This window comes from Scylla paramamosain, unplaced genomic scaffold, assembly GCF_035594125.1.
Source record: "Scylla paramamosain isolate STU-SP2022 unplaced genomic scaffold, ASM3559412v1 Contig11, whole genome shotgun sequence".
Taxonomy (NCBI): Eukaryota; Metazoa; Arthropoda; class Malacostraca; order Decapoda; family Portunidae; genus Scylla; species Scylla paramamosain.
Window position 1 is genome coordinate 205,639 of NW_026973676.1, and position 25,779 is coordinate 231,417.

General features: G+C 43.6%; 3 protein-coding genes across 4 annotated transcripts; all 3 read right to left on the reverse strand.

Annotated features, from left to right (window-relative positions):
* Nucleotides 1-8,237: 8,237 nt before the first annotated feature.
* On the reverse strand, nt 8,238-11,255 carry LOC135097029 (uncharacterized). 2 transcript variants are annotated; one of them, XM_063998797.1, is made up of 4 exons: nt 10,814-11,255; nt 10,195-10,276; nt 9,541-9,656; nt 8,238-8,722 (listed from the first exon to the last, which is right to left on the reverse strand). In XM_063998797.1, the coding sequence occupies exons 1-4, from the start codon at nt 10,958-10,960 to the stop codon at nt 8,597-8,599; spliced, it is 471 nt and encodes a 156-aa protein (XP_063854867.1). In that variant the 5' UTR covers nt 10,961-11,255; the 3' UTR covers nt 8,238-8,596. The 2 variants fall into 2 exon arrangements, with proteins under 2 accessions (XP_063854867.1, XP_063854868.1); XM_063998798.1 differs by having other exon boundaries at nt 8,240-8,722; nt 9,541-9,659; nt 10,814-10,930.
* Nucleotides 11,238-12,569, reverse strand: LOC135097035 (uncharacterized). The gene is made up of 3 exons (XM_063998800.1): nt 12,432-12,569; nt 12,115-12,253; nt 11,238-11,470 (listed from the first exon to the last, which is right to left on the reverse strand). The coding sequence occupies exons 1-3, from the start codon at nt 12,528-12,530 to the stop codon at nt 11,238-11,240; spliced, it is 471 nt and encodes a 156-aa protein (XP_063854870.1). The 5' UTR covers nt 12,531-12,569.
* A 582-nt stretch (nt 12,570-13,151) lies between these two features.
* LOC135097028 (uncharacterized) lies at nt 13,152-17,766 on the reverse strand. Its single transcript, XM_063998796.1, has 8 exons — nt 17,608-17,766; nt 16,468-16,597; nt 15,965-16,010; nt 15,536-15,712; nt 14,862-15,015; nt 14,210-14,354; nt 13,535-14,070; nt 13,152-13,225 (listed from the first exon to the last, which is right to left on the reverse strand). The coding sequence occupies exons 1-8, from the start codon at nt 17,621-17,623 to the stop codon at nt 13,212-13,214; spliced, it is 1,218 nt and encodes a 405-aa protein (XP_063854866.1). The 5' UTR covers nt 17,624-17,766; the 3' UTR covers nt 13,152-13,211.
* Nucleotides 17,767-25,779: the final 8,013 nt, after the last annotated feature.

Below are 25,779 nucleotides of genomic sequence, written 5' to 3' on the forward strand. Positions count from 1 at the left end.
TCCTCATATGTATCGTCGTCACGGACTCACGGTGCGAGACACAATGTTGTGAGTGCCAGGCTGAGGATGGGCTACTGCCCGGTGTGGCAGGTCTCCCATGCAGAGGACGTGCCTCACTACTCCACCTACAGGCTGTGTAACCTTCCCGATGCCAACACTTTGCAACACTATTGCCTTGAACGCATCGCTGTAAGGGACTTGTTACCTGAAGGGCAGGAATTAATCAATATTTGTAAAAGCTTATTTAACGATGATTATTTAGACACAATTCTTGTCAGTCATCCACATTTAGATGGATATTAACTGTATGATCTTAAGCTTATCTGTGTGTGTGTGTGTGTGTGTGTGTGTGTGTGTGTGTGTGTGTGTGTGTGTGTGTGTGTGTGTGTGTGTGTGTGTGTGTGTGTGTGTGCGCGCGCGCGCGCGCGCGCGCGCGCGAGAGATATATATATATATATATATATATATATATATATATATATATATATATATATATATATATATATATATATATATATATATATATATATATAAGTGTGCACATTCTACCTAAACAATGTACCCTGCGTAATACGTAAACTGATTGACACAAAAAAGTTCCCTCTCTCTCTCTCTCTCTCTCTCTCTCTCTCTCTCTCTCTCTCTCTCTCTCTCTCTCAGGGCAAGATGGCGGTGTTGGCTCAGTTATATTTTTATTAGATATCGCCCGGAGGCTCTTTTGATCTTTCCAGTGATCTTCTGTATTGAATCGCCGTCCGCCCCGCCCCTCCTGGCCCAGCCTCCCTCCTTCACCTCGCCTCACTTTTTCCTCCTTTTAAAACCTTTCATATATTTCTTTTTTATTATCGACTCCCTTGTTCCTGACAGTTCCCCAGCTTGGCCTGTCACTCTTCTTCGTTTCCTTCTTCCTCTGCTTCTTCCTTAAAATCTCAAAGAGTAGTCCGTGTTTGTTTCTCTGTTAAATATTTTGGCTTTTTGTTTTTCCTCTAGGTTTCGGTCTCTCTCTCTCTCTCTCTCTCTCTCTCTCTCTCTCTCTCTCTCTCTCTCTCTCTCTCTCTCTCTCTCTCTCTCTCTCTCTCTTCTTACTTTTTTTCATCTATCTTGTTTTCTTCCTTTTTTCTTTCGTCTCCATGCTTTCAGTTAACCTTCTTCCACCTCTCTTGTTTTCTCTTTTCTACCTTTCAGTCATAATCTCTCTCTCTCTCTCTCTCTCTCTCTCTCTCTCTCTCTCTCTCTCTCTCTCTCTCTCTCTCTCTCTCTCTCTCTCTCTATCGTGTCTACATTCCCTTTTTATTTCGATTCCTTTCTCTTCCATCTCTACTCATATTCCTCTTCTCTTTCTTTTATCTCTATTATTGTCCTTCTCTTCTAACTGCTTCTTCCTTTCTTCTCTTCCCTGTAGTAAGATGTAAGATAAAGTAGGGAAATATTCACATAACAACAACAACGACAACAAAAGAAAAAAGAAAATTGATGGAAAAATAAACAAAACAGAACGAAAACAAGCCAAATAAATGTACACGAGCAAAAACTGAACAAAATAGAAACATAAACCAGAAAAAAAAGAAAGAAAAACAGATGAGAAAGATGTAAAATAGAAGAACATTAGAACGAGGAAAACGGAGGAGGAGGCGCTAGAGAAAGAAAACGAGAGTGTGGGGATCCTACTGCTGCTGCTCCTGCCTACTAGCTCAGTAGCACGAGAAGGAACAAGGCGGAGCATCAAACCGTGAATGAGTCTACGGCATGAACGCGCTGTTGCCCTACGCCTAACCTAACATAACCTAACCCAAGCCTTCCCCCTAACCTAACCTAACCCCTCCACTGCCTGATAATGTTTCCCCACCATCGCTTGCAGGTGTTTTAATTAGCTTATTTTCCTTTTTCCTTTTTTTTTTTTTTTTATCTACTACAGTCTTTAGTTCGTTAGCCTAGAAAGAATTACGTTAGTTTTATATTTTCTCTTACAATGTTCTGAATGTAAAAAAAAAAAAAGACTATCAGGAAAAAGACTTATTCTAATCCTCACTTAAGCTAATCCAACTTACCTTAAGCCTTACCTCACCTAACATACACGTTCAATAAGCCCGCTATCGTAACACCCACACCTCTTTCCCTCTTCTTCCTCCCCCTCTTCCTTCCTTCATTAAAAGGGAGAGACAACACTTCCTTAATTCTTTGCCATCAGTATTTAGGTTCTTTATATACACTTAAAAAAAACTCATCCTCTTTCTTCTCAACCTCCCCTTCTTTTGTTTTCTTTTGTAAAAGTAGCCAACTAGGCTACTTTTAACTAAATTAATCTTCATCTCTTTGCTATCAGTACTTTAGTCTTACCTTTTTTTATTTGCTTCTTTTCCAACTCCTCCCTTCTCTTGTTCCTCCTCCAACGAGCGCCCCACTCACCAGAATAATGAAAATAAAGGAAAACACAACTTTCTCATCTTATATCTAGTACTTTAGTCCTTTATATCTACACTTTAAAAGAAACTCCTTCCCCTGCTCCTCCTCCTCTTCCTCCTCCTCCTCCTCTTGCCCATCTTCTCTTCCAACCGCTGACTCACTCACTCACTTAAAAGGAAAGAAGGACTGTACAGCTTCTTCCTTTCCTTATAATCCGTGTTTCTTTTCCTGTTCTTTCAATAAATAGATTAAAAAATATTTTCTTTTCACATCCTCTATTTGTAGCCATATTCCTAACTCACTCATGAAAAAAGAAAGCTTCACTGTCTGACCTTGCAAACATTACTCCCATCTTGTCTCTTCAAAATGTAAAAGAAAATGAACTTCTCTTCTTTATCCTCTTTTCTATCTACATTCACTTCCCACATGACTAAAAAATAAATAAATGAGTAAATAAAATAATAATAAAGGTAAAAATAAAAAAAAAATGACACCTTCTCATCTCGCAAACATTACTTTCTTTTTATCTCTTCAAAATCTCATCTTCTTCCTCACCTACACCCACTTGCCACCTCACCCAAATAAAAAGGAAAACAGCATCTTTCAGTAAGTGTTTTTCATTCCATCGCTCCCGCAATTAAATGATAAGATCTCTTCATCTCCTCCTCGAATGAAAAGAGCAAAACATAACTTCCTCATTTCATTCCCACCAGTACTTTGCTCCCCTCCTCTTAAGCACACAAAGGAACAAGAACACTTAGCTCCCTACACTTTACATTAACACACTCCGCCATTGTTTTACCCTTCCGGTGCTGCACGATTTTCCCCATAACCACCTATATAGAATTTTTCGAACACCTCTTTTTGTACTACAGTCTTTTATAAAATTCCGCAGCCAAGATTCACTCTTATACTTCTACTACTGCTACTACTACTACTACTACTACTACTACTACTACTACTACTACTACAGCTACTACTACTACTACTACTACTACTACTACTACTACTACTACTACTACTACTACTATTACTACTACTACTGCTGCTGCTACTACTACTACTTCTACTACTACTACTACTTCTACTACTACTACTACCACTGCTATAATGATAATGATGATAATGATGATGATGATGATGATGATAACATAATAATTATAATAATAATAATAATAATAATAATGATAATAATAATAATAATAATAATAATAATAATAATAATAATAATAATAATAATAATAACAGGTTTATTTGGCAAGAGCAGCACACAACACGAAACTTTCTTTGTGTTTCTACATACTTTTGAGAGAGAGAGAGAGAGAGAGAGAGAGAGAGAGAGAGAGAGAGAGAGAGAGAGAGAGAGAGAGAGAGAGAGAGAGAGAGAGAGAGAGAGAAATAGGTCTACCTACTCTCACGCTTCGCGCCTCTCTCGGTTACTATCTACTCCTCCTCCTCCTCCTTCTCCTCTTCCTCCTCCTCCTCTTCCTCCTTCTGTAGTTTAAGGAACCGTGAGGCTCTAAAACATTATATGGTCGGATACTCAGTAGTGGTAGTAGTAGTAGCAGTAGTAGTAGTAGTAGTAGTAGTAGTAGTAGTAGTAGTAGTAGTAGTACTAGTAGTAGGTTAAGAGAAGAAGAGAGATGGAGGAGGAGGAGGAGGAATAACAAAAACACATAACAGGACAGGAAAAAAAAAAGAGAGCAAGAAAAGAAAGGAAACAAATAGAGGAAAAGGAAATGTCAAAGTTACCATTAAGAAGGAGAATTTCAAAGATAAGATAGCTACTCGCAAGACATAAAAGACTGACGGACTGACTCACTGACCGACCGATTGACTGACTGACTGGCTGACTGACTAACTTACAATCTTAACGTGCGTCAACAAAAGGGTCATATGGCGCCGATGACACGTAAGAGTGATAAATATTATTCCTTATCATCATTTGGTACATTACAGAGAGAGAGAGAGAGAGAGAGAGAGAGAGAGAGAGAGAGAGAGAGAGAGAGAGATAATACTTAAATCTTTGCTATTCACTCCAGCTTGAGAGAATTATCCTAACCACAATACATCTCAGGCAAACTATCTCTGCCAGTCTTTCTTATCGCACGGCAATCCAGCATTAGCCGAGCTGTTGCTGTTTATTAGTGAGTGTATCGCCAGACCAGGTAATCTCCGCACTCACTGGGGGATCACGAAACACCAGAAACAGGCTTACCACCACCTCCTCCTCCTCCTCCTCCTCCTCCTCCACACCACACCTACACCTCATTCTGCTTCTACGCTTCCTCTACCACCTCCTCCTCTTCCTCCTTCGTCTCTTCCTTTTCCATCATCTTCTATGTTTCCATTAGTTCCTCATCCTGGTTTTCCACATCCTCCTCCTCCTCCTCCTCCTCCTACACTTTCACTATCTTCTCTTGTTTCTCCTACTCTTCCACTTCCACCTTCTTCTGCTCTTCCATTACTTTCACCTCCTTCTCCTCTTGTTTTTTTCCATCACATCCTTCTCCTTCTCCTCTTCCTGCTCTTCCATCACCTCCTTCTTCTCCTTCTACGCTTTCTGCCACCTATTCCTTCTCCTGCTCTTCCACCACCTCTTGTTCCTGCTCTTCCATCACCTCCTCCTCCTCCTCCTCCTCCTCCTCAGCTTTCTGCTCATCCTGCTCTTCCATCTTCTAGTTCTCGTTCTGAATTCTTTCTCTCGCGCTACTGTTTTTTTCCCTATTTTTTTTTTCTTTCTTTCCTCCTTCATCTTTCCATCTCCCATCAAACGACTCGTCTTTCCTCTCCTGTAATTCCTTTTCTCCTTCAGTAGTCCTTTCTCGTCTCCCACCCCCTTTCCTCCTTCTCTTCCTCCTTTTTTTTTTATCTCCTACTCTCCTCCATTTCATCTCCCACCTTCCTCCTCCTCCTTCTTTTCTCCTATTTAACTCCTATCCTCCTCTTTTTTCATCTCCACCTTTCTTTTCCTCTTCTTTTTAGTTTCTCCTTCATTTCCTCAAACGTTTCTCTCCTTTCTCTCCTATTCCATCCTTTAATGTTTTGCACCACCATTAACAACACGAAACAACTTTTTTTTTTTACTTTTCTTTTTCGCTACTGCACAACTACGACTTTCTGGGGTGTTATTTCATTATTTTGAATCTGTGTGTGTGTGTGTGTGTGTGTGTGTATGACAGTATCCCAAGCGTCTCGAATCACTACTTGAAGCGGTTCATTCCAGCTCTCTCTCTCTCTCTCTCTCTCTCTCTCTCTCTCTCTCTCTGTGACGTCACAAAGCCAGCCCAAAATAGCCTGGCCACGGTTCTCATCAGTGGCCGCTATCACAATCCCGCCATCAGGCTCTTTCTCCAATTACTGCCATTTTATGATGCCTTCCATTGTGTCAACTTTCCCGCTCTCCCCCGAAGCTCATTGTGTCAACTTCCCCATTCAGCGCCGCGCGGGGGAGGAGGCGAGGCAATAAGGGGCTTGGTGGGTGGCTTACGCGCCTGCCATTCTATGATAATTGCTTGCCAAGGGTGATTGTGTGTGTGAGGACTCCCCGGCATCAGCGAGTCATCTCTGAAGGGTGTCCGTGTGGAAGAATATAAGGGGAGAGGGGGTACTTTCTAAACTGTATGTGAAAGTATTGGGGGAGAAAAAGGGAGCGAAAGTTTTTTTTTTGTGTGTGTGTGTGTGTGTGTGTGTGTTTATGATTTTTCGTTTTGTTGCTATTGTTGTTACAGTTATACTACTACTACTACTACTACTACTACTACTACTACCACCATCTCTACCACCACCACCACCACCACCATTACCACCACTACTACTACAACGTTATACTTTTGCTTTTGTTGAATAGAAATTGATTTTGCCTTATCAAATTACTTACTGAATTTGAATGCTTTAAAATTATGAAAAGGTGGCAGACTGACATCAGAGGTCATATGGCGCTGTGGCGATACACTAGATAGTCATGTAAATGTAAAGATATTGTGATGTATAGCTAAGATAAAGGCCTGTAACATATAAAAAATGCGTTATAATCAAATGAAAAAATATTATATCTGTATTTTCTCTGATCGTTACTAATAATAGATTCTAACTGGCATTCTTTTTCATTTTCTTAACACATCTGTGGACGTGGCCGTGAGGTGATGCTACACGTCAGCATCACCTCCCAGTAGGCGCTATAAAGCTGGGAGCCGTTTTGTAAGTGTAGATATTTTATCTCGGCCTAAATGGGAACATTATCTGACGAAGCAGGATGAAGGAAGATCAGTTGCATATAGGAAGTAATCCCTGCAAGTTGTTACGCTACTAATGCATTATTATTATCATCATCATTATTATTAACGTCATCAACAACAACAACAACAACAACAACAACAACAACAACAACAACAACAACAACAACAACAACAACAACAACAACAACAACAACAACAACAATAACAACAACAACAACAATGACAGTAGTAAAAAGAGAAAAAAAGAAGAAAGAGGAGAAGGAAGAGAAGAAAGAGGAGGAGGAGAAGGAGGAGGAGGAGAAGGAGGAGGACGAGGAGAACATGAAGCAAGGTAGACGATCACTTCGAGATAACCATTTGCTTTCTCCTTTTCCTCCTACCCCTCCCGCTCCCCCTCCCCTTCCTCCTCTTACACTGTACATTCATCCCTCACCCACCATGACGCCACACTCCATCTAAACAAAGACCACACGAAAGACAAGAAAACTCAACGAAGCGGTATGACGGTTGGTGGCAAGCTGTCTTCATAGAGAACGGGGCGGCCACTAAGCAAACGCATACTAATGTAATTATAAATGCTAAAAAAAATAAATTACTGTAACAAAATATTCAGCAACACTACATATTTTTTTCTGCTAATGTGGAACTTATTCAGCTGGTTATCGATCTCAATAATAGTTTTAGTGTAGTTTCGGGCAATACGACACATATTTATAATGAATTTGATTTTTATACCTCATTAGCAGGAATAGTCTCGAAACTTAACTTTTTAGCCCAGTATTCTCTGTGATCTACTTGAGTTACAGTGGAAGCAATGAAGCGCGGCATGACAGGTCAATAATGAGGCAAGTTAGGGTTGTGATACAAGTGGTCGGGCAAGACGGCTGATTGCCTAATTGGTAGTTAACGCCATGAAGCGCACATCACACTCCACATATATATACGAATAATACTAACAGAAATAATGTCAGAAACAAAACCACAACATAAACATACAAACATATGATAATGTCAGACGCAATGCCATGGATAAAATTATAAACCAATACACACATGGCTTAAGCAGGACGACTAAACCAGGGTCATTGCCCACACCATATATGACAACAACGGAAACCTGATATGGTGTGCCAGAACCTGCTCTCCTGTACTTCATGTGTGATTTACACGATCTAGGCTTTCACTTTGATATAACAGTTGCTCTTTTCAATTTTGGCACGAAAAAAGGGCATATTATATCTACAATCAGTGACTTGGTAGAGTAGACATTATATAATTAGCTTGCACAGCACTAAAACACAGAAAATCAGACTCTAGCAACTATTAACATTTGTAAGGCATTCTTACCTTTGAGGTGCAAGATAGTCAGGTTTCATCTTCCTTCCCTGTGTCCTGAAAACACCTCCAAAACGAGGTAGCACATCTTGCATTGCTTTTACGCGGAGGAAATAGCAGTGGACTGATGATGATTGTTGTAGTTTCCCGCGGAAGTCCAGTTGATTCTGCTTTTTCAACGGGGTTTTCTTTCTTACGTAAATGGTAAAGCAAGTGTCGAGGTCCCTGATTGGCTTTATTTTGATACAGTATTTAACAATGAACATTTTATTTTGATATTACTATAATAATTATTGATGGTTGGGTGTATTGATAATTAAGGGAACATTTTTCAATACAAACGAACATGAGAACGTAGCAACAGGAGTGAATAGTCCCAATGAAATGAATACATGTATATAATTTATGTTGATATTATCGCCTACATATTTTCTAAGAATAAGCAAGCAATTAATCAACACAATGTAAAAAAAAAAATAAATAAACAATATAGTGTTGTATAGCAGCTACACGAATGGATGCCAGATGTACGATGACGTCATTTATTTATGGTTTTGGTAACAAATTCCTGCTTTTGATTTGCCTTCAGAACGAACATAAAAGTTTGTCTGACTGGTGGGTCAAAAGGTTGCTTGCCCGCTGCCACTTCGCCTCAGGGTCTCCGCCAGCGCATCCACCAGGTTAACCATCAGTGTGTTGCCTTCGCACTGCCCGCCGCCTCCCATGACAGCCCAAGTGAACCACCCCTGCAGAGGAATACATGCGCACTGTTGGATTAACCCGGAATAGGACTCTTTTTATCACAATCCAGATATTTATTGGTTTACAAGTCACAGCCCAGTAAAACTTTCTCCAGAAATAAAATCAGTTATTTTTTTTTCACGAGTCAAAATATTCCTTACCTTAATTCTGCCTATCACTTTGTGTTCAGCTTCGTAAAGTAACTGAATCACCTAAGGATTTAAGCTTACATCCCTAGCCTCTATACAGCCACTAAGATAAACAGTCACAAAGATAAGCAAATGGGATACATTCTGTCCAACAAGGTTCAAGACTAACACAGACGACTTGAAATGAATCTAGGTCGTCATGCTCTCTTAACTTCTTCAGTATCCTGGCATCGACTTCACTATATTTCACAAGTCATTGGAGGACTTTATCAAGTGAAGGATGATACGTTCGTGATCAAAGCATTTTAAATAATCTACAGCTACTCATTCAAAATCATTACGTCTTATTCACTCCATTGTCTATGAAGGGATATGATGAGGTTCGGATGTTATATATAGTACTGAAAGAGTTAATATTTCCACTGAGCACACCATGACTCACTGAGCCATATTCTGAAACATGCATGTGGCGCAACTCCTTTCCATTCAAATGGCTCCAGTTGAAGTTAGACGGGTTTTTAAGGGTGTTTTTACTGTTCTAGTGACATTAACAATATTTCTACATTATTAACACGAGAAACACTCTTGATAAGCCGCCAAATCATCACTGTGGCCTTGGAGTTTAGTCGTGATGATAGAGTAAAGCTTTTCAAAACACGAGCCACAACACCCACCTGCGCCAGCCTAATCCACTCGGAGGGCACCACCACCTCCACCTCCTCGCCGCGGGAACGCAGCAGCCCCGCCCGCTCCAGCACCGTCCATACTGCCTCCCACAATCCTACGCCTTCTGCTGCAAAAAAAAAAAAAAAAAAAAAAAAAAAATTCACTTGGCGTGGCAGTAGTGTGTGTGTGTATGTGTGTGTGTGTGTGTGTGTGTTCGCTGCCCGGATCAGGATTACCTGCCCGGTTACTGCATATTTTTTACTGGCATTGATTAATTAAATTCTGGGGAGAGTCCTGATCTTTTTTTCTTTTTCTTTTTTTTTTCTATTTTCAGTACGTAATTACCTGAGCAACAAATTTGAGTTACTTTCGCGTTTCAAATTAAGGTAATGATCTCATCTAATATACGTACGAGCAGTTGCCTAATTAAAATTCCTGTTGTGTTTTGAGAGCTTATCTAGACATCTATTTATTTATCTTCTTTCTTGAAGTTCTTCATTATGAATTGTCTCGTCTTTGCTCTGCTTCTATTTTAAAGCCGAAACTATCTATACCAGCCCGAATGCTGGTGTAAAGAAGGAAACAGTACCTGCTCTGCCACGGTCACCTGCAGCAGCTACAGGTAGACATGCAACACCTGCGAGGAGGAGTTTGTTAATTACCTGTCCCCATTTCCTCCCTGAAAACTTCCAGCAGGTGATGTAAGTCTGCCTCGGTGCCAGACCCCAGCAGCAGGCGACGGACCTAGGGTGAAGGAACGAAGGCAGGAAAAGGGTGTGCATGAAGAGCAGGTATAATATATATATATATATATATATATATATATATATATATATATATATATATATATATATATATATATATATATATATATATATATATATATATATATATATATATATGAATTAACTAGATATAGTGCATAACTAAAGGCAAACTAACTGATAATTGACTAATTTATTGAATGACCATTAAGTAGGTACTAATGAAATAATTATTTTATAGTTATAATTAATTAATTTACTATGTATCAAAATAAGTAGCTGAGTGATTGATTAACCGACTAAGTCATTGACCAATAACTAACTAGTAACTTACAACAAATTAATCACAAACCAGTTAATAACGAACTATGTAAAAAATTAACTAACCAACCAACTAACTAACTAAACTAGCTGACCTATCAAAACTTCAATGCAGATCATCAAAGTAAAAACTTAATTCATCAAGAAATACTTGAGAACCGTAGCCCTCCCACCCCAGCAAAGGCTCCTCACTTACTTCCTGCAGCAGATCCGCCCAGAGACTCGCCGGTGACTGTCCAAGGAAGTCGTGCAGGAACTTCAGAAGCGTGGCGTGGTCAGGCACCTCGCCACACAGGTCAGGGCTCTCCATGGCCTGATGGGGAGGTGGAGGCGTCGTCATCATGAATCAAGAACACCAGTCACGTTCAGTTGGGATTAATAAGTAAATAAATAAACTAAACGACTAGCAAATGATTATGTTAAATACTCGAAGCACCACCGCTGCACCTACTACACCATTAACACACTACCACACTACTGCCACACCACCACAGCTCCACCTCCACCATCTCCACCATCACCACTACCACACTACCCATATCGAACCACCACCATATCACCACTATAATATACCTCCTACACCACCAACACCTCCCCGCAACCACACTAAATCACCATCACTACATCCCAACACTACACCACCACGCTACCCCCGTCAGCACACATTCACCACTCAGCAGGACGCCAGCACGAGGCATCTGAGCAAGGACGGCAGTGACGGTATCGTGGAGCTCCTGCATGCTGGCGGTGTCGGCGTGGAAGGTCACCACCAAGCCAGCAGGGGTGTGTCGCGCTACCACCCGCGCCACCACCTTTCCGGCGTCCTCACCCAGAAACTCGTCCACTTTCTTCACTAACAGTACATTTGTGGATGAAAATAATGATGATGATGATATTGATAATGATAATAATAATGATAATAAATAAATAGATAAATGAATAAAGATAGATTAAAAAAATACATTAATAAACACTAAGGAAAAATAGTATAATGAAGTAAAGCTGAGCACAATGATGGTAAAACTAAATAAATTAATAAGGAATACTAATGCAGTAATATTAAATAGTAAAGTAGTTGATAATGAAAAAGAAAGTGCATATAAAAAGAGAGAGAGAGAGAGAGAGAGAGAGAGAGAGAGAGAAAGAGAGAGAGAGAGAGAATCAGGGACGATAAAGAACCAACGAATAACAAATCAGATGAAGTTACAAAATATAATCCTTTACAAAAATCATACCAAAAGAAAAATAAACAAATAAATAATAATAATAATAATAATAATAATAATAATAATAATAATAATAATAATAATAATAATAACAATTATAACAATAATCCCCACTAGCAAGTTCAAGATACAAGATAAAGACAAACAATAAAAGTCGAGTCAATCAAGTCATGCGAACAAAAAAAACACGGAGCATCATTCAATACTGAGCTGATCCACCCCGTCACTCTCTCCTTGCCTTCCCACGTCACCCCCACACGGTCTGACTCACCCAGCAGTGTGTGACTGTCGCGACCAAGCGTGAGGGAAGCGGCGAGGGAGGACGCGAGGACCGGCCACTTCAGCCACACCTTGTAGCTCCACCAGTCACGGAAATCCAGGACCAGCTGCGTGGAGGGGAGCGCCGCCGCCTGGAGGTGAACACAAAGGAGGAGAAAAAAAGAAAAAAATGACATATTCCTACCCACAATGATTCCTCACCTAAAATAATTATCCAGCATGAAAATATCCACTGAGAGAGAGAGAGAGAGAGAGAGAGAGAGAGAAGAGAGAGAGAGAGAGAGAGAGAGAGAGAGAGGTGGAACTTACCTGGTCGAAAGAGAAGCTGAAAGTTTTCTGGTACCACTGCAGGAGAGAGACGCCCCACTCCGCCTTCACCACCATGTTGCCCCACTCCCAGGTGTTCATCACGTACTCCCCACCCAGTCCAGTCACGATTCAACCGAAATATTTCTAGAATTCAAAGTGATAAAAAATATTTTTGCAATATTTTTCTTGTATAGTTTAAATAATTTCTCTCTCTCTCTCTCTCTCTCTCTCTCTCTCTCTCCCTCTCTCTCTCTCTCTCTCTCTCTCTCTCTCTCTCTCTCTCTCTCTCTCTCTCTCTCTCTCTCTCTCTCTCTCTCTCTCTCTCTCTCTCTCTCTCTCTCTCTCTCTCTCTCTCTCTCTCTCTCTCTCTCTCTCTCTCTCTCTCTCTCTCTCTCTCTCTCTCTCTCTCTCTCTCTCTCTCTCATCTCTCTCTCTCTCTCTCTCTCTCTCTCTCTCTCTCTCTCTCTCTCTCTCTCTCTCTCTCTCTCTCTCTCTCTCTCTCTCTCTCTCTCTCTCTCTCTCTCTCTCTCTCTCTCTCTCTCTCTCTCTCTCTCTCTCTCTCTCTCTTTCTCTCTTTCTTTCTTTCTCTTCTTCTTTCTTTCTTTCTTTCTCTCTCTCTCTTTCTTTCTTTCTTTCTTTCTTTCTTTTCTTCTTTCTCTCTCTCTCTCTCTCTCTCTCTCTTGCTTTGAACTTTAGCTTCTCAGGCTCCGGTTCACTCACGGTTCAAGTTCCAGCCAACGTGAGGACAGAATGCCAGGTGTGTGCGCTGCAGGATCCGAATCAGTCAGATGAGACTATGCGTGCGGTGCGTGGAGGGAGATAAAGGGAGGGTGTCGTGAGGTAGAGGTAAGTAAACAACTCAAATACACTACTGTGGCACTGATGACGCGACCGACAAAAAATATTAGAACTGTACTATCCAAATAGTTATGATTTCAAAAGGTATAGCGAACAACTTTTTTTAATTATAAATTCTTATTTGCAAGAAATCAAGTATATAAAAAGACCTGAATAAAAGGACTTACTAACATCATAAGAAACGTATCATTAAATTTTCCCTTAATAGTCAAATTTCGTTCTACATGAAGTGTGGACGTACTTACCGAAAGTTTTCATGTTGGAAGAAAGGCTGAAAACCCGGGAAGTTAATTTTTGTGTAGTCTCTTGAACAGCTTCACTTGACACTGATTCTTCCGGTCCATCACACTCCGCTTTCCTGGAACATTCTTCGTCTACATTTACCATTACGGAATCATGATCATTTTGCTTTAAGTCTTCTGATTTATGATCTCGACCACTACAAACTTCATTCTGGTCTACTGTCTGTTCTTTTCTTAAATCTGAGTCGCAATCACTGTCGACGTGGTGCCGCGACTTGGCTTTTGGCTCCTTGACATTGCCGTCCCCACAACCTTCAGCATCACACCTGCCAGCCTCACCTCTGTCATCCGTGACCTGAGTCTCCTCGTCCTGCTTCTCCTGCTTGAAGTGAACGAATTCTAACGATATGTCAGATTTGGTAGACTTGACTTCCCCATTAACTTCCCAATGTTGCTTGCCCTGATTTTTCCAGAGCTTCGTCTCCCACTCGAGGGCTGTAGAGATAATTGGCACATGTAGGCTCACCTGCCAGTGTTTTCTGAAAGTTAAGAGAGGACTCATGGTTATAAACAATTGTCTAATGTAATCTATCAGTTCTTAAAAAGACATTTTACAGAAAACTTTTTTTCGAAACAAATGAAGTATTGGCACCTTCAAACACATGACTGCAAACCTACCCAGTGTGTGGCGTGACGGTGAGGTTCAGGAGACGCCGACGCTTCCCCGGCATCAGCGAGTCCACAGATACGCCAAAGATGGATTCAGAGAACTGAGTGCGCACCACCACGCCCCGTCCTGCCTCGGTTCCGGCTGCGTCTCGCTCTATGCGAGGTATAAACAATCCTTTTAATTCGTTGCCTCAAGGTATATCATAGACTCCTTTATAAAGAAATCTATGGTTGCATCTTTTAGAAAGGAAAATTACGACTCCGACTATAGCAATGCCTTTCATATTTTATGCAATTTTTATTTCTTCCTTTTTTTTTTTTTTTTTTTCCCATCCTAACATTAAATTTAACCGAAAAAATCTTAACTAACGGTCATATCTTGCGCAGTGCTATTTAATTTTGATTTGAGATAATGAAAAGCAATATAGGTTTGCAGAGGATCTAAACCACCAAATAATAATAATAATAATAATAATAATAATAATAATAATAATAATGATAATAATAGTAATAATAATAATAATAATAATAACAATAATTCCCTGTTTAATAAAAATGTATACGTACACTCAATACACTGCGAGGCCCATCAGCTCCACCTCTTCACACACACACACACACACACACACACACACACACACACACACACACACTTACACACCTTGGTCAAGCTGAGGCGGCGCGGGGTCACCACTGGAGGCCTTGCCGCGCTCTTCCTCACCGCCTCTCAACCACAGCCGCCACCACTGCCCCGCCTGGCCCTCATGCCCGCTGGCCAGGCTGAGGGTGGTCCTGGGAGCCGCCATGAACAGCATCTAGAGGAAGGAATAGTGTGACCTCATCTCTTTTATTTCAAAGTGGCATGACAAGAATTTTGTATGTTTTTTTTTTTTTTCTATAGGAATGATGAAGCAATGGTAGTATGTAATATATGAAGATAATAATGAGATGCAAATGTTAAAGATCAGATTTCTATTGCTGTGGTACTTTGTAAGCAGAAACTATGGATATTTAAATAGTTTTTTTTTTTTTTTTGCCTTTTGCAAGTCTTCCTCACGCATACGCATTAAAAGAAAATAATGAATAAATATATTAATAAACTACCAAATAAAAATAAATAAAGGAAGACAAGGCAACAGATAAAACTAAACATGACATACAGGAAAAAAAAAAAAAAAAGACAAAACAATATATATATATATATATATATATATATATATATATATATATATATATATATATATATATATATATATATATATATATATATATATATATATATATATATATATATAACAAGAAAATCTATAAGGTAATATTCTCACGCTCTCTCACCTCTTCCTCGGGGTGCCACGCTACGCTCACCAACTCCTCAGCTGATCCAACGCCCCCCACATGCTGGTACCTCTGCGCCACGACTTTGAGCGCATCACCTGTGTAGCCACCTGTCACCTGGAGGACGCGACCTGAGTAATTCCCGGTGACATTGCATCCACAGTTAGTCAGGTCAGTCTGTGAACAACGACATCTTACATTAGGCGAGTGGGAGGAGGTGTGTGTGTGTGTGTGTGTGTGTGTGTGTGTGTGTGTGTGTGTGTGTGTGTGTGTGTGTGTGTGTGTGTGTGTGTGTGTGTGTGTGTGTGTGTGTGTGTGATTTATTCCAGCAGGTGTTCATCTTGAGTCTTAAATTGAAAAAAACGTCATTAAATTTAGTTAGTGTATTGTTCCTTCTTTTAAGACACGTTAGGTTATGCACCCACCCACCTGCAGAGCCAAGGTAAGGGACCGGGTGGAGGGAGAGGTCCCCACTCTGAAATACAAGAAAAGTTGAAGCTTCAGTCTCTCTCTCTCTCTCTCTCTCTCTCTCTCTCTCTCTCTCTCTCTCTCTCTCTCTCTCTCTCTCTCTCTCTCTCTCTCTCTCTCTCTCTCTCTCTAATACATTAGTTCACTTAGATATAATTTCTACCCTAACCAAACCACTTAAATGACATGTCGCTGAAGGACCACGACCAAATAGTCTCATTATATTGAATTTATAGACATGTAATAAAGAAGTGTCCTATAGCTGTTATTTTCACGCTATTGGTATATCATATAGGGCAGTGATTCCTAACCTTTCCCAAGTTCATGCATCCTTCCATGAGCTTTTGAGATATTCATGTACAATTCATTAAAAGAAAATCACACTTTTCTCTAACTTTAAGACTGAAAATATACAAGTAATAGTACTTATCTATCCATCTTCGGTGCGGCGTATTAAGTGTTACCTGAGAAATGTTTGAGTGGAGTCATCAGTTCGGTTTAACGTGTAAGCGGTGACCAGGCGGAAGGATGCTGCCGATGCCTGCTGGCTGTGTGCCGGGATCCCCACCACTGTTACCAGCATCAACGCCGCACCTAGAGTAAGGGAAAGATGGTTGTATGGTTTATGACAATACACATTTCATTCGTTCATGTAAATTATCTTTGTAGTGTCGAGTACAATAATTTCGGATTAGTGATGATTATAGATAGAGTTTCTTTATAGCGGTAAGTTCGATAATTACAGAATAGTTTACCACTTCCAACGTAATCGCAGAATAATTCCTCTTGGAAGTTGATAATCTGCGTATAGTGTCGTACAATAATCACACACCAGTTCCTTTAGGTAAACTATTTGTTATATTGGCTAATATGATAATTATAGAATGGTCAATCAACAATGTTTCCACTAGGACGAATAACCCCACTCGCTTATGAAACCTCAGTTCCATGGTATAGCAGGTCGACGTTTTACTTAAAGAATATCCACACCTTTCCAGTTTTGGATGCTAACCGGGGTAACTCAATCATCTTCCAAGACTGAATAACATTATGCTTGTGGCGCTTCCTGGCTTTCCACTTTCCCTTACATATCCAGTCACGCGGCAATTTCAAAATACACGTTAGAATATTTTCGCGAACGGTGAGTTTATTTGACGGTTTAAAATTGTTTGGATTTCTCTCTTACTTGAATCACGGTTGGTAAAATAAAGTGAGGATGTTGTGAAAGAACAAGAAAAGAATGTTCCCTCGTGCAATTGTGGGGCGTGTGGAGGCACCTGGCAGCTCCCCTACTCCACTTCCTTTAGTCTCCACCTCACGTAGTCACTGCTGCAGACGATGGGAGACGGCAGAGTTCATGCTTACAAACCACAATGTAGTTTTATAACATGCTTTCAATATGAACCGTACTGTTTTCAGTAAAGTAAAGGAGCAAATGATAGTATACTAAATAATAGTACGTGTTCACTAACAAACTTAGGTACCTTATTCCCATCACACACACACACACACACACACACGATTGTTAGCATACATCATATGGAAGAACATCTAAGGGCCGTATTGTTAAATCTCTTCGTATTACCACTACCTAATCTACTCACCAAAACACCAGTACATGTTCCTCGCTTGGCACCACCCAGATGGATCACCGGGCAGTGTTGGTGTCCTTCAGCTGACACACACGAGCGTTCACTGGGGCTGAGCTCTCCCAACTAACCCTGCCATGACCCTCAGCCTGCACCTCGCCTGTCACCTTTCCCCCCCTCCCCCCCGCCAGCCATTCTATTCGGGTAAGGCACATGACAAGAATAGCAAGGAGATGAAGTATCAGGAGACTTGTAAGGTCCAGCACCCAGGCCGAGAAATCTTAAGTCATCATGAATTGGCGGATGTATTTACTTATCAATTCACTTATTATTATTATTATTATTATCATTATTATTATTATCATTATTATTACTTCGAGGGATGGAACACCGTATGAGGAGGTAAAGCCTACCTTAATGATATCGAAATACCTCTATCGTATCACCACGCTCCCTACACCATTCCAGTGACTAGCTTTTTTTTTTTTTCAGTCCCTGGATCATCCTAGTCACTCTTCTTTGCACAGCCACAACTGTACACCGTAATGTAAGAGAGGCCTTATCAAAGCACTAAATGCACTGTTTTATAGGCCGCAGACTTGTAGTATCACTTTGTTTTCTCTCTCTCGAAGATTTAGCTATCTCCCTGGCCTTTAAGCTGCTGTTATATATTGTGCATCCCTCTCTCTCTCTCTCTCTCTCTCTCTCTCTCTCTCTCTCTCTTACTTACGTAGAGAACGCTACCTCATTGATATCGAATTTCATTTCACACTTTTCTGTCCAATCATACTTTCTATCCAGTCCTGTCTTATCTTCGTAATTTGGTGTCATTCGCAAACTTACTGACGTCACTACTTACTAGTAATTCCGGAATATAATGATGCTAATAATGGAGGAGGAGGTGAGAAGAAACACAAGTGCTGGGAGGATAGTTTATTCCCGACTAGCTTCGCACAAGCTTCTTCAGGGGAACTAGTCGGGAATAAACTCACCTCCCAACACTTGTATTTCTTCTCACCTCCTCCTCCAGCTTGTCGGAATGTCTGAACAACAACAACAACAATAATAATAATAATAATAATAATAATAATAAATAATAATAATAATAACAATAATTATAATAATAATAATAAGAAGAAGAAAAAGAAGCGGAAGAACAAAAAACAAGAAGAAGAAGAAGAAGAAGAAAAAAAAGAAAAAGAAGAAGAAGCAGAAGAAGAAGAAGAATTATAATATTAATAAGAAGAAAAAGAAGAAGCGGAAGAACAAAAAACAAGAAGAAGAAGAAGAAGAAGAAGAAGAAGAAGAAAAGAAAAAAGAAGAAGCAGAAGAAGAAGAAAAGAAGAAAAAGATGATGAAGAAGAAGGAAAAAAAAATAAATAAATAAACAAATGAAAATAACAATGAATTCAAGGACATTAGTTACTCATATAACTTCTAAGATTTGTTCTAGAGCAGACATAAAGTGATCTGAAAAAAATAAATAAATGCAGCAGCTCAGTGATCCAAGACGGAGGGCAGTCCGATGTGCTACTGACAGACTGCGAAATTACTTCCACACACCACCAAACAAAATGTGAACAAACTTGTAACTTTAAAACTTTTTTCCCTAAACCCTTGAAACAGCTATTCTTTGTCAAATGAACGGTTGCCACTCAACACTGAAGAACCAGTGCCAGGACCTGCTGAAGCTGTCGGTGGTGTTCCCAGTTTTTACAAGTCTATCAAGACGGCTGCCATTCCTACGATGCTCACTCTGAGCCTGAAAGAAAGAAAAGGAACAAACGCAGAAGGAAAACCTTGGAAGTAATATAAAGCGATATATGGAAGAAACAAAGATGTAAATATTTGCCATCATGCTTACCACGTCATCAATATTCTCCTAATTATTATAAATTCTTGTTATAGTTACAATAATGTTGGAAGAGAGATTTATAGTTACAATAATGCTGGAAGAGAGAATTAATAAGAAGCAGCTACAAGGAGCCAGTAGGCTAGTAGTAGTAGTGACAATGTGCATATAAAGTATACACACTACAATCAATTTCCAATTATTTATTTTATTTATTTTTTCTTAAGCCCCAGTTAAATCTGCACACACATGTGCACTCTCTTTTTTTTTATGCTGCTGCTGCTTCACTTTCTTCTTCTTCTTAAAGCCACACCTTCCTGTTATGGCAAAACAGCCCCTCCAAACAAACCTTCCACACACCGTGCCTTCTCTCTCCTCACCCTTCACGCCCCAAACCTGCGATCCCTTCCTCACCATCTCTCTTTACTCAATCTACAAATGTCTTGTCGCACCGATGAGGATCACAATAAGTATTTAATTTTAAAATCGTTTTATACGATAAAAAGTTTGTTTACCCCAACGTCCAGCTCTCGTAGCAGGAGGGGGTGAGGATCGCACAGAACAGGGCGAGGTTCCCCAGGTGGGACTCAGCCCAGCAGTATGCCTGCACCAGGGCAGAGTCGGCCGCTGCCAGGGACGACTAAACTACCAGTTCAGGGAGAGTCACGAGGCAAGCCACCAGGGAACAGCAAAAGTAGAATAAACTAAGAGAAAATCTGACGCATCCTCACACAATAAAGACGCGATGGACGTCATCCACTTCGTGAAGGGCGTCCTTCAGTGAAAACACAGAACATTGGAAAGGAGACCGTCAAATGAAAAGAAGGAGTACTCCTGAACCACAGCACCTCAGTGGAGGGAGAATGATATTGGAAGTCAATTCTGCGGGACGGGCAGGTGTCCACCACCACCACCTGTCCTGCAGGATAGGTATCCACCGCCACGACCATCACCTGTCCTGCAGGGCGGGTATACACCGCCACCACCTGTCCTGTAGGACGGATATCCACCGCCATGACCATCACCTGTCCTGCAGGGCAGGTATATACCGCCACCACCTGTCCTGTAGGACGGATATCCACCGCCATGACCATCACCTGTCCTGAAGGACGGGTATCCACCGCCACCACCTGTCCTGTAGGACAGGTATCCACCGCCACCACCTGACCTGTAGGACGGGTATCCACCGCCATCACTTGTCCTGTAGGACGGGTATAAACCGCGACGACCATCACCTGTCGTGCTGGACGGGTATCCACCGCCATGAATATCACCTGTCCTGCAGGACGGGTATCCACCGCCACCATCTGTCCTTGTAGGACGTGTATTCACCGCCACCACCTGTCCTGTACGAAGGGTATCTACCGCCACCACTGTCCTGCAGGGCGGGTATCCACCGCCACCGCTTGCCCTGCAGGACGAGTATCCACCGCCACCACCTGTCCTGTTGGACGGGTATTCACCGCCACTACCTGTCATGCTGGAAGGTTATCCACGGCCACCACCTGTCCTGCGGGACGGGTATTCACTGCCATCACCTGTCCTGCTGGACTGGTATTCAATGCCATCACCTGTCCTGCTAGACGGGTATCCACCGCCATGACCACCACCTGTCCAGCTGGACGGGCATCCACCGCCACGACCTGTCCTGCTGGATGGGTATCCACTGCCACCACCTATCCTGCTGGACGGGTATCTATTGCCACCATCTGTCCTGCAGGGCGGGTACCCACCATACTCGCCGCCATGACCATCACCTATCCTGCTGGACGGGTATCCACCGCCATGACTGCCACCTGTCCTGCTGGACGGGTATTCCCCGCCACCACTTGTCCTGCTGGAAGGGTATCCACCGCCATGACCATCACCTGTCGTGCTGGACGGGTATCCACCGCCACCACTTGTCCTGCTGGACGAGTGTCCACCGCCATGATCATCACCTGTCCTGCTGGATGGGTATCTACCGCCATGACCATCACCTGTCCTGCTGAACGGGTATCCACCGCCACCACCTGTCCTGCAGGGCGGGTATCCACCGCCGTGACTATCACCTGTCCTGCTGGACGGGTATCCACAGCCACCACCTGTCATGAAGGCCGGGTATCCACCGCCATGACCATCACCTGTCCTGCTGGACAGGTATCCACCGCCACAACCTGTCCTGCAGGGCGGGTATTCATTACCATCACCTATCCTGCTGGACAGGAATCCACCGCCACCACCTGTCTTGCTGGACGGGTATCCACCGCCACCACCTGTCCTGCTGGACGGGTATTCACCGCCACTACCTGTCATGCTGGAAGGTTATCCACGGCCACCACCTGTCCTGCGGGACGGGTATTCACTGCCATCACCTGTCCTGCTAGACTGGTATTCAATGCCATCACCTGTCCTGCTAGACGGGTATCCACCGCCATGACCACCACCTGTCCAGCTGGACAGCCATCCACCGCCACCACCTGTCCTGCTGGACGGGTATCCACTGCCACCACCTGTCCTGCTGGACGGGTATCTATTGCCACCATCTGTCCTGCAGGGCGGGTATCCACCATACCCGCCGCCATGACCATCACCTATCCTGCTGGACGGGTATCCACCGCCATGACTACCACCTGTCCTGCTGGATGGGTATCCACCGCCACCACCTGTCCTGCTGGATGGTTATGCAGAGCCACCACCTGTCTTGCTGGACGGGTATCCACCGCCATGACCATCACCTGTCGTGCTGGACGGGTATCCACTGCCACTACTTGTCCTGCTGGACGAGTGTCCACCGCCATGACCATCACCTGTCCTGCTGGATGGGTATCCACCGCCATGACCATCACCTGCCCTGCTGAACGGGTATCCACCGCCACCACCTGTCCTGCAGGGCGGGTATCCACCGCCATGACCATCACCTGTCCTGCTGGACGGGTATCCACCGCCACCACCTGTCCTGCAGGGCGGGTATCCATTACCACCACCTATCCTGCTGGACAGGAATCCACCGCCACCACCTGTCCTGCTGGACGGGTATCCACCGCCACCACCTGTCTTGCTGGATGGGTATCCACCGCCATGACCATCACCTGTCCTCCTGGACAGTCATCCACCGCCACCACCTGTCCTGCTGCACGGGTATCCACTGCCACCACCTGTCCTGCTGGACGGGTATCCTTTGCCACCACCTGTCCTGCAGGCCGGGTATCCACCGCCTTGACCATCACCTGTCCTGCTGGACGGGTATCCACCGCCACCGCCTGCCCTGCAGGACGAGTGTCCACCGCCACCACCTGTCCTGCATTCACCTCCACTACCTGTCCTGCTGGAAGGTTATCCTCGGCCACCACCCGTCCCGCGGGACGGATATTCACTGCCATCGCCTGTCCTGCGGGTATTCACTGCCATCACCTGGACGGGTATCCACCGCCATGACCACCACCTGTCCTGCTGGACGGGCATCCACCGCCACCACCTGTCCTGCTGGACGGGTTTCCACTGCCACCACCTGTCCTGCTGGACGGGTATCCATTGCCACCATCTGTCCTGCAGGCCGGGTATCCACCGCCATGACTATCACCTATCCTGTTGGACGGGTATTCACCGCCACCACCTGTCTTGCTGGACGGGTATCCACCACCATGACTACCACCTATCCTGCTGGACGGGTATCCACCGCCATGACTACCACCTGTCCTGCTGGACGGGTATCCACTGCCACCACCTTTCCTGCTGGACGGGTATCCATTGCCACCACCTGTCCTGCAGGCCGGGTATCCACCGCCATGACCATCACCTATTCTGCTGGACGGGTATCCACCGCCACCACCTGTCTTGCTGGACGGGTATCCACCGCCATGACCATCACCTGTCCTGCTGGACGGGTATCTACCGCCACCGCTGTCCTGGAGAGCGGGTATCTACTGCCACCGCCTGTCCTGCAGGACAAGTATTCACCGCCACCACCTGTCCTGCTGGACGGGTATTCACCGCCACTACCTGTCATGCTGGAAGGTTATCCACGGCCACCACCTGTCCTGCGGGACGGGTATTCACTGCCATCACCTGTCCTGCTGGACGAATATTCATTGCCATCACCTGTCCTGCTGGACGGGTATTCACTGCCATCACCTGTCCTGCTGGACGGGTAATCACTGACACCACCTCTCCTGCTAAACGGGCATCCACCGCCACCACCTGTCCTGCTGGACGGGTATTCACTGCCACCACCTGTCCTGCTGGATGGGCATCCACCGCCACCACCTGTCCTGCTGGACGGGTATCCCCTGCCACCACTTGTCCTACTGGACGGGTATCCACCGCCATGACCATCACCTGTCGTGCTGGACGGGTATCCACCACCACCACTTGTCCTGCTGGACGAGTGTCCACCGCCATGACCATCACCTGTCCTGCTGGATGGGTATCTACCGCCATGACTATCACCTGTCCTGCTGAACGGGTATCCACCGCCACCACCTGTCCTGCAGGGCGGGTATCCACCGCCGTGACGTATCACCTGTCCTGCTGGACGGGTATCCACAGCCACCACCTGTCCTGAAGGCCGAGTATCCACCGCCTTGACCATCACCTGTGCTGCTGGACGGGTATCCACCGCCACCACCTGTCCTGCAGGGCGGGTATCCATTACCACCACCTATCCTGCTGGACAGGAATCCACCGCCACCACCTGTCTTGCTGGACGCGTATCCACAGCCACCACCTGTCCTGCTGGACGGGTATTCACCGCCACTACCTGTCATGCTGGAAGGTTATCCACGGCCACCACCTGTCCTGCGGAACGGGTATTCACTGCCATCACCTGTCCTGCTGGACTGGTATTCAATGCCATCACCTGTCCTGCTAGACGGGTATCCACCGCCATGACCACCACCTGTCCAGCTGGACGGGCATCCACTGCCACCACCTGTCCTACTGGACGGGTATCCACTGCCACCGCCTGTCCTGCTGGATGGGTATCTATTGCCACCATCTGTCCTTCAGGGCGGGTATCCACCATACCCGCCGCCATGACCATCACCTATCCTGCTGGACGGGTATCCATCGCCATGACTGCCACCTGTCCTACTGGACTGGTATCCACCGCCATGACTACCACCTGTCCTGCTGGACGGGTATCCACCGCCACCACCTGTCTTGCAGGGCGGGTATCCACCGCCACGACCATCATCTGTCTTGCTGGAAGGGTATTCACCGCCATGACTACCACCTGTCCTGCTGGATGGGTATCCACCGCCACCCTGCTGGATGGTTATGCAGAGCCACCACCTGTCTTGCTGGACGGGTATCCACCGCCATGACTACCACCTGTCCTGCTGAACGGGTATCCGCCGCCACCACTTGTCCTGCTGGACGAGTGTCCACCGCCATGACCATCACCTGTCCTGCTGGATGGGTATAAGAACATAAGAACATAAGAAATAAGGGAAGCTGCAAGAAGCGACCAGGCTTACACGTGGCAGTCCCTGTATGAAACACTCCTACCTATTTCCATCTGTTATCCCCATCCATACACTTGTCTAATCTTCTCTTAAAGCTCTCTAGTGTCCTGGCACTAACTACATGATTACTGAGTCCGTTCCACTCATCTACCACTCTATTTGAGAACCAATTTTTTCCTATCTCCTTCCTAAACCTAAATTTTTCAAGCTTGAACCCGTTATTTCTTGTTCTACCTTGGTTGCTGATCCTAAGAATTTTGCTTACATCTCCCTTGTTATAACCCTTATACCACTTAAAGACTTCTATCAGGTCCCCTCTTAACCTACGTCTCTCTAGAGAATGTAAATTTAACCGCTTCAACCTCGCTTCGTAAGGAATACTCCTCATCCCCTGAATCCTTTTAGTCATTCTCCTCTGTACTGATTCTAATAGACCTATATCTTTCCTGTAATGTGGGGACCAGAACTGCACAGCGTAGTCTAGATGAGGTCTGACCAGCGCCAAGTATAACTTTAATATTACTTCCGGCCTTCTACTTTTAACACTCCTAAAAATGAATCCTAGTACCAAGTTATATATATATATATATATATATATATATATATATATATATATATATATATATATATATATATATATATATATATATATATATATATATATATATATATATATATATATATATATATATATATATATATATATATATATACATACAAGTTTGAGATTAATATTTCAGGAGATTGGCAAACCTGTTGACTGATATTTTGTATTTTTTTTTTTTTTTTTGTGATTTTACAGAGTTGAACAGGTATCATCAAAATGGATGAATTTCGTAGTGGACAGTGGGACGAGGACTTATTCGATGACTCTGAAAGATCCAGACTTTA

Excerpts from the sequence above, each read along its gene's own strand:
- LOC135097035 (XM_063998800.1), bottom strand. The coding sequence starts at position 12,530 with ATGAACACCTGGGAGTGGGGCAACATGGTGGTGAAGGCGGAGTGGGGC. Across the intron at positions 12,254-12,431 it reads TCAGCTTCTCTTTCGACCAG|GCGGCGGCGCTCCCCTCCAC; the intron begins GTAAGTTCCACC and ends GTTCACCTCCAG. Across the intron at positions 11,471-12,114 it reads CGACAGTCACACACTGCTGG|TGAAGAAAGTGGACGAGTTT; the intron begins GTGAGTCAGACC and ends ATGTACTGTTAG.
- LOC135097028 (XM_063998796.1), bottom strand. Across the intron at positions 16,011-16,467 it reads TCCACTCAAACATTTCTCAG|AGTGGGGACCTCTCCCTCCA; the intron begins GTAACACTTAAT and ends CTTGTATTTCAG. Across the intron at positions 15,713-15,964 it reads CCCTTACCTTGGCTCTGCAG|ACTGACCTGACTAACTGTGG; the intron begins GTGGGTGGGTGC and ends CGTTGTTCACAG.
- LOC135097029 (XM_063998797.1), bottom strand. The coding sequence starts at position 10,960 with ATGATGACGACGCCTCCACCTCCCCATCAGGCCATGGAGAGCCCTGAC. Across the intron at positions 9,657-10,194 it reads CAGGGAGGAAATGGGGACAG|AAGGCGTAGGATTGTGGGAG; the intron begins GTAATTAACAAA and ends TTTTTGCAGCAG. Across the intron at positions 8,723-9,540 it reads AGTGGATTAGGCTGGCGCAG|GGGTGGTTCACTTGGGCTGT; the intron begins GTGGGTGTTGTG and ends ATTCCTCTGCAG.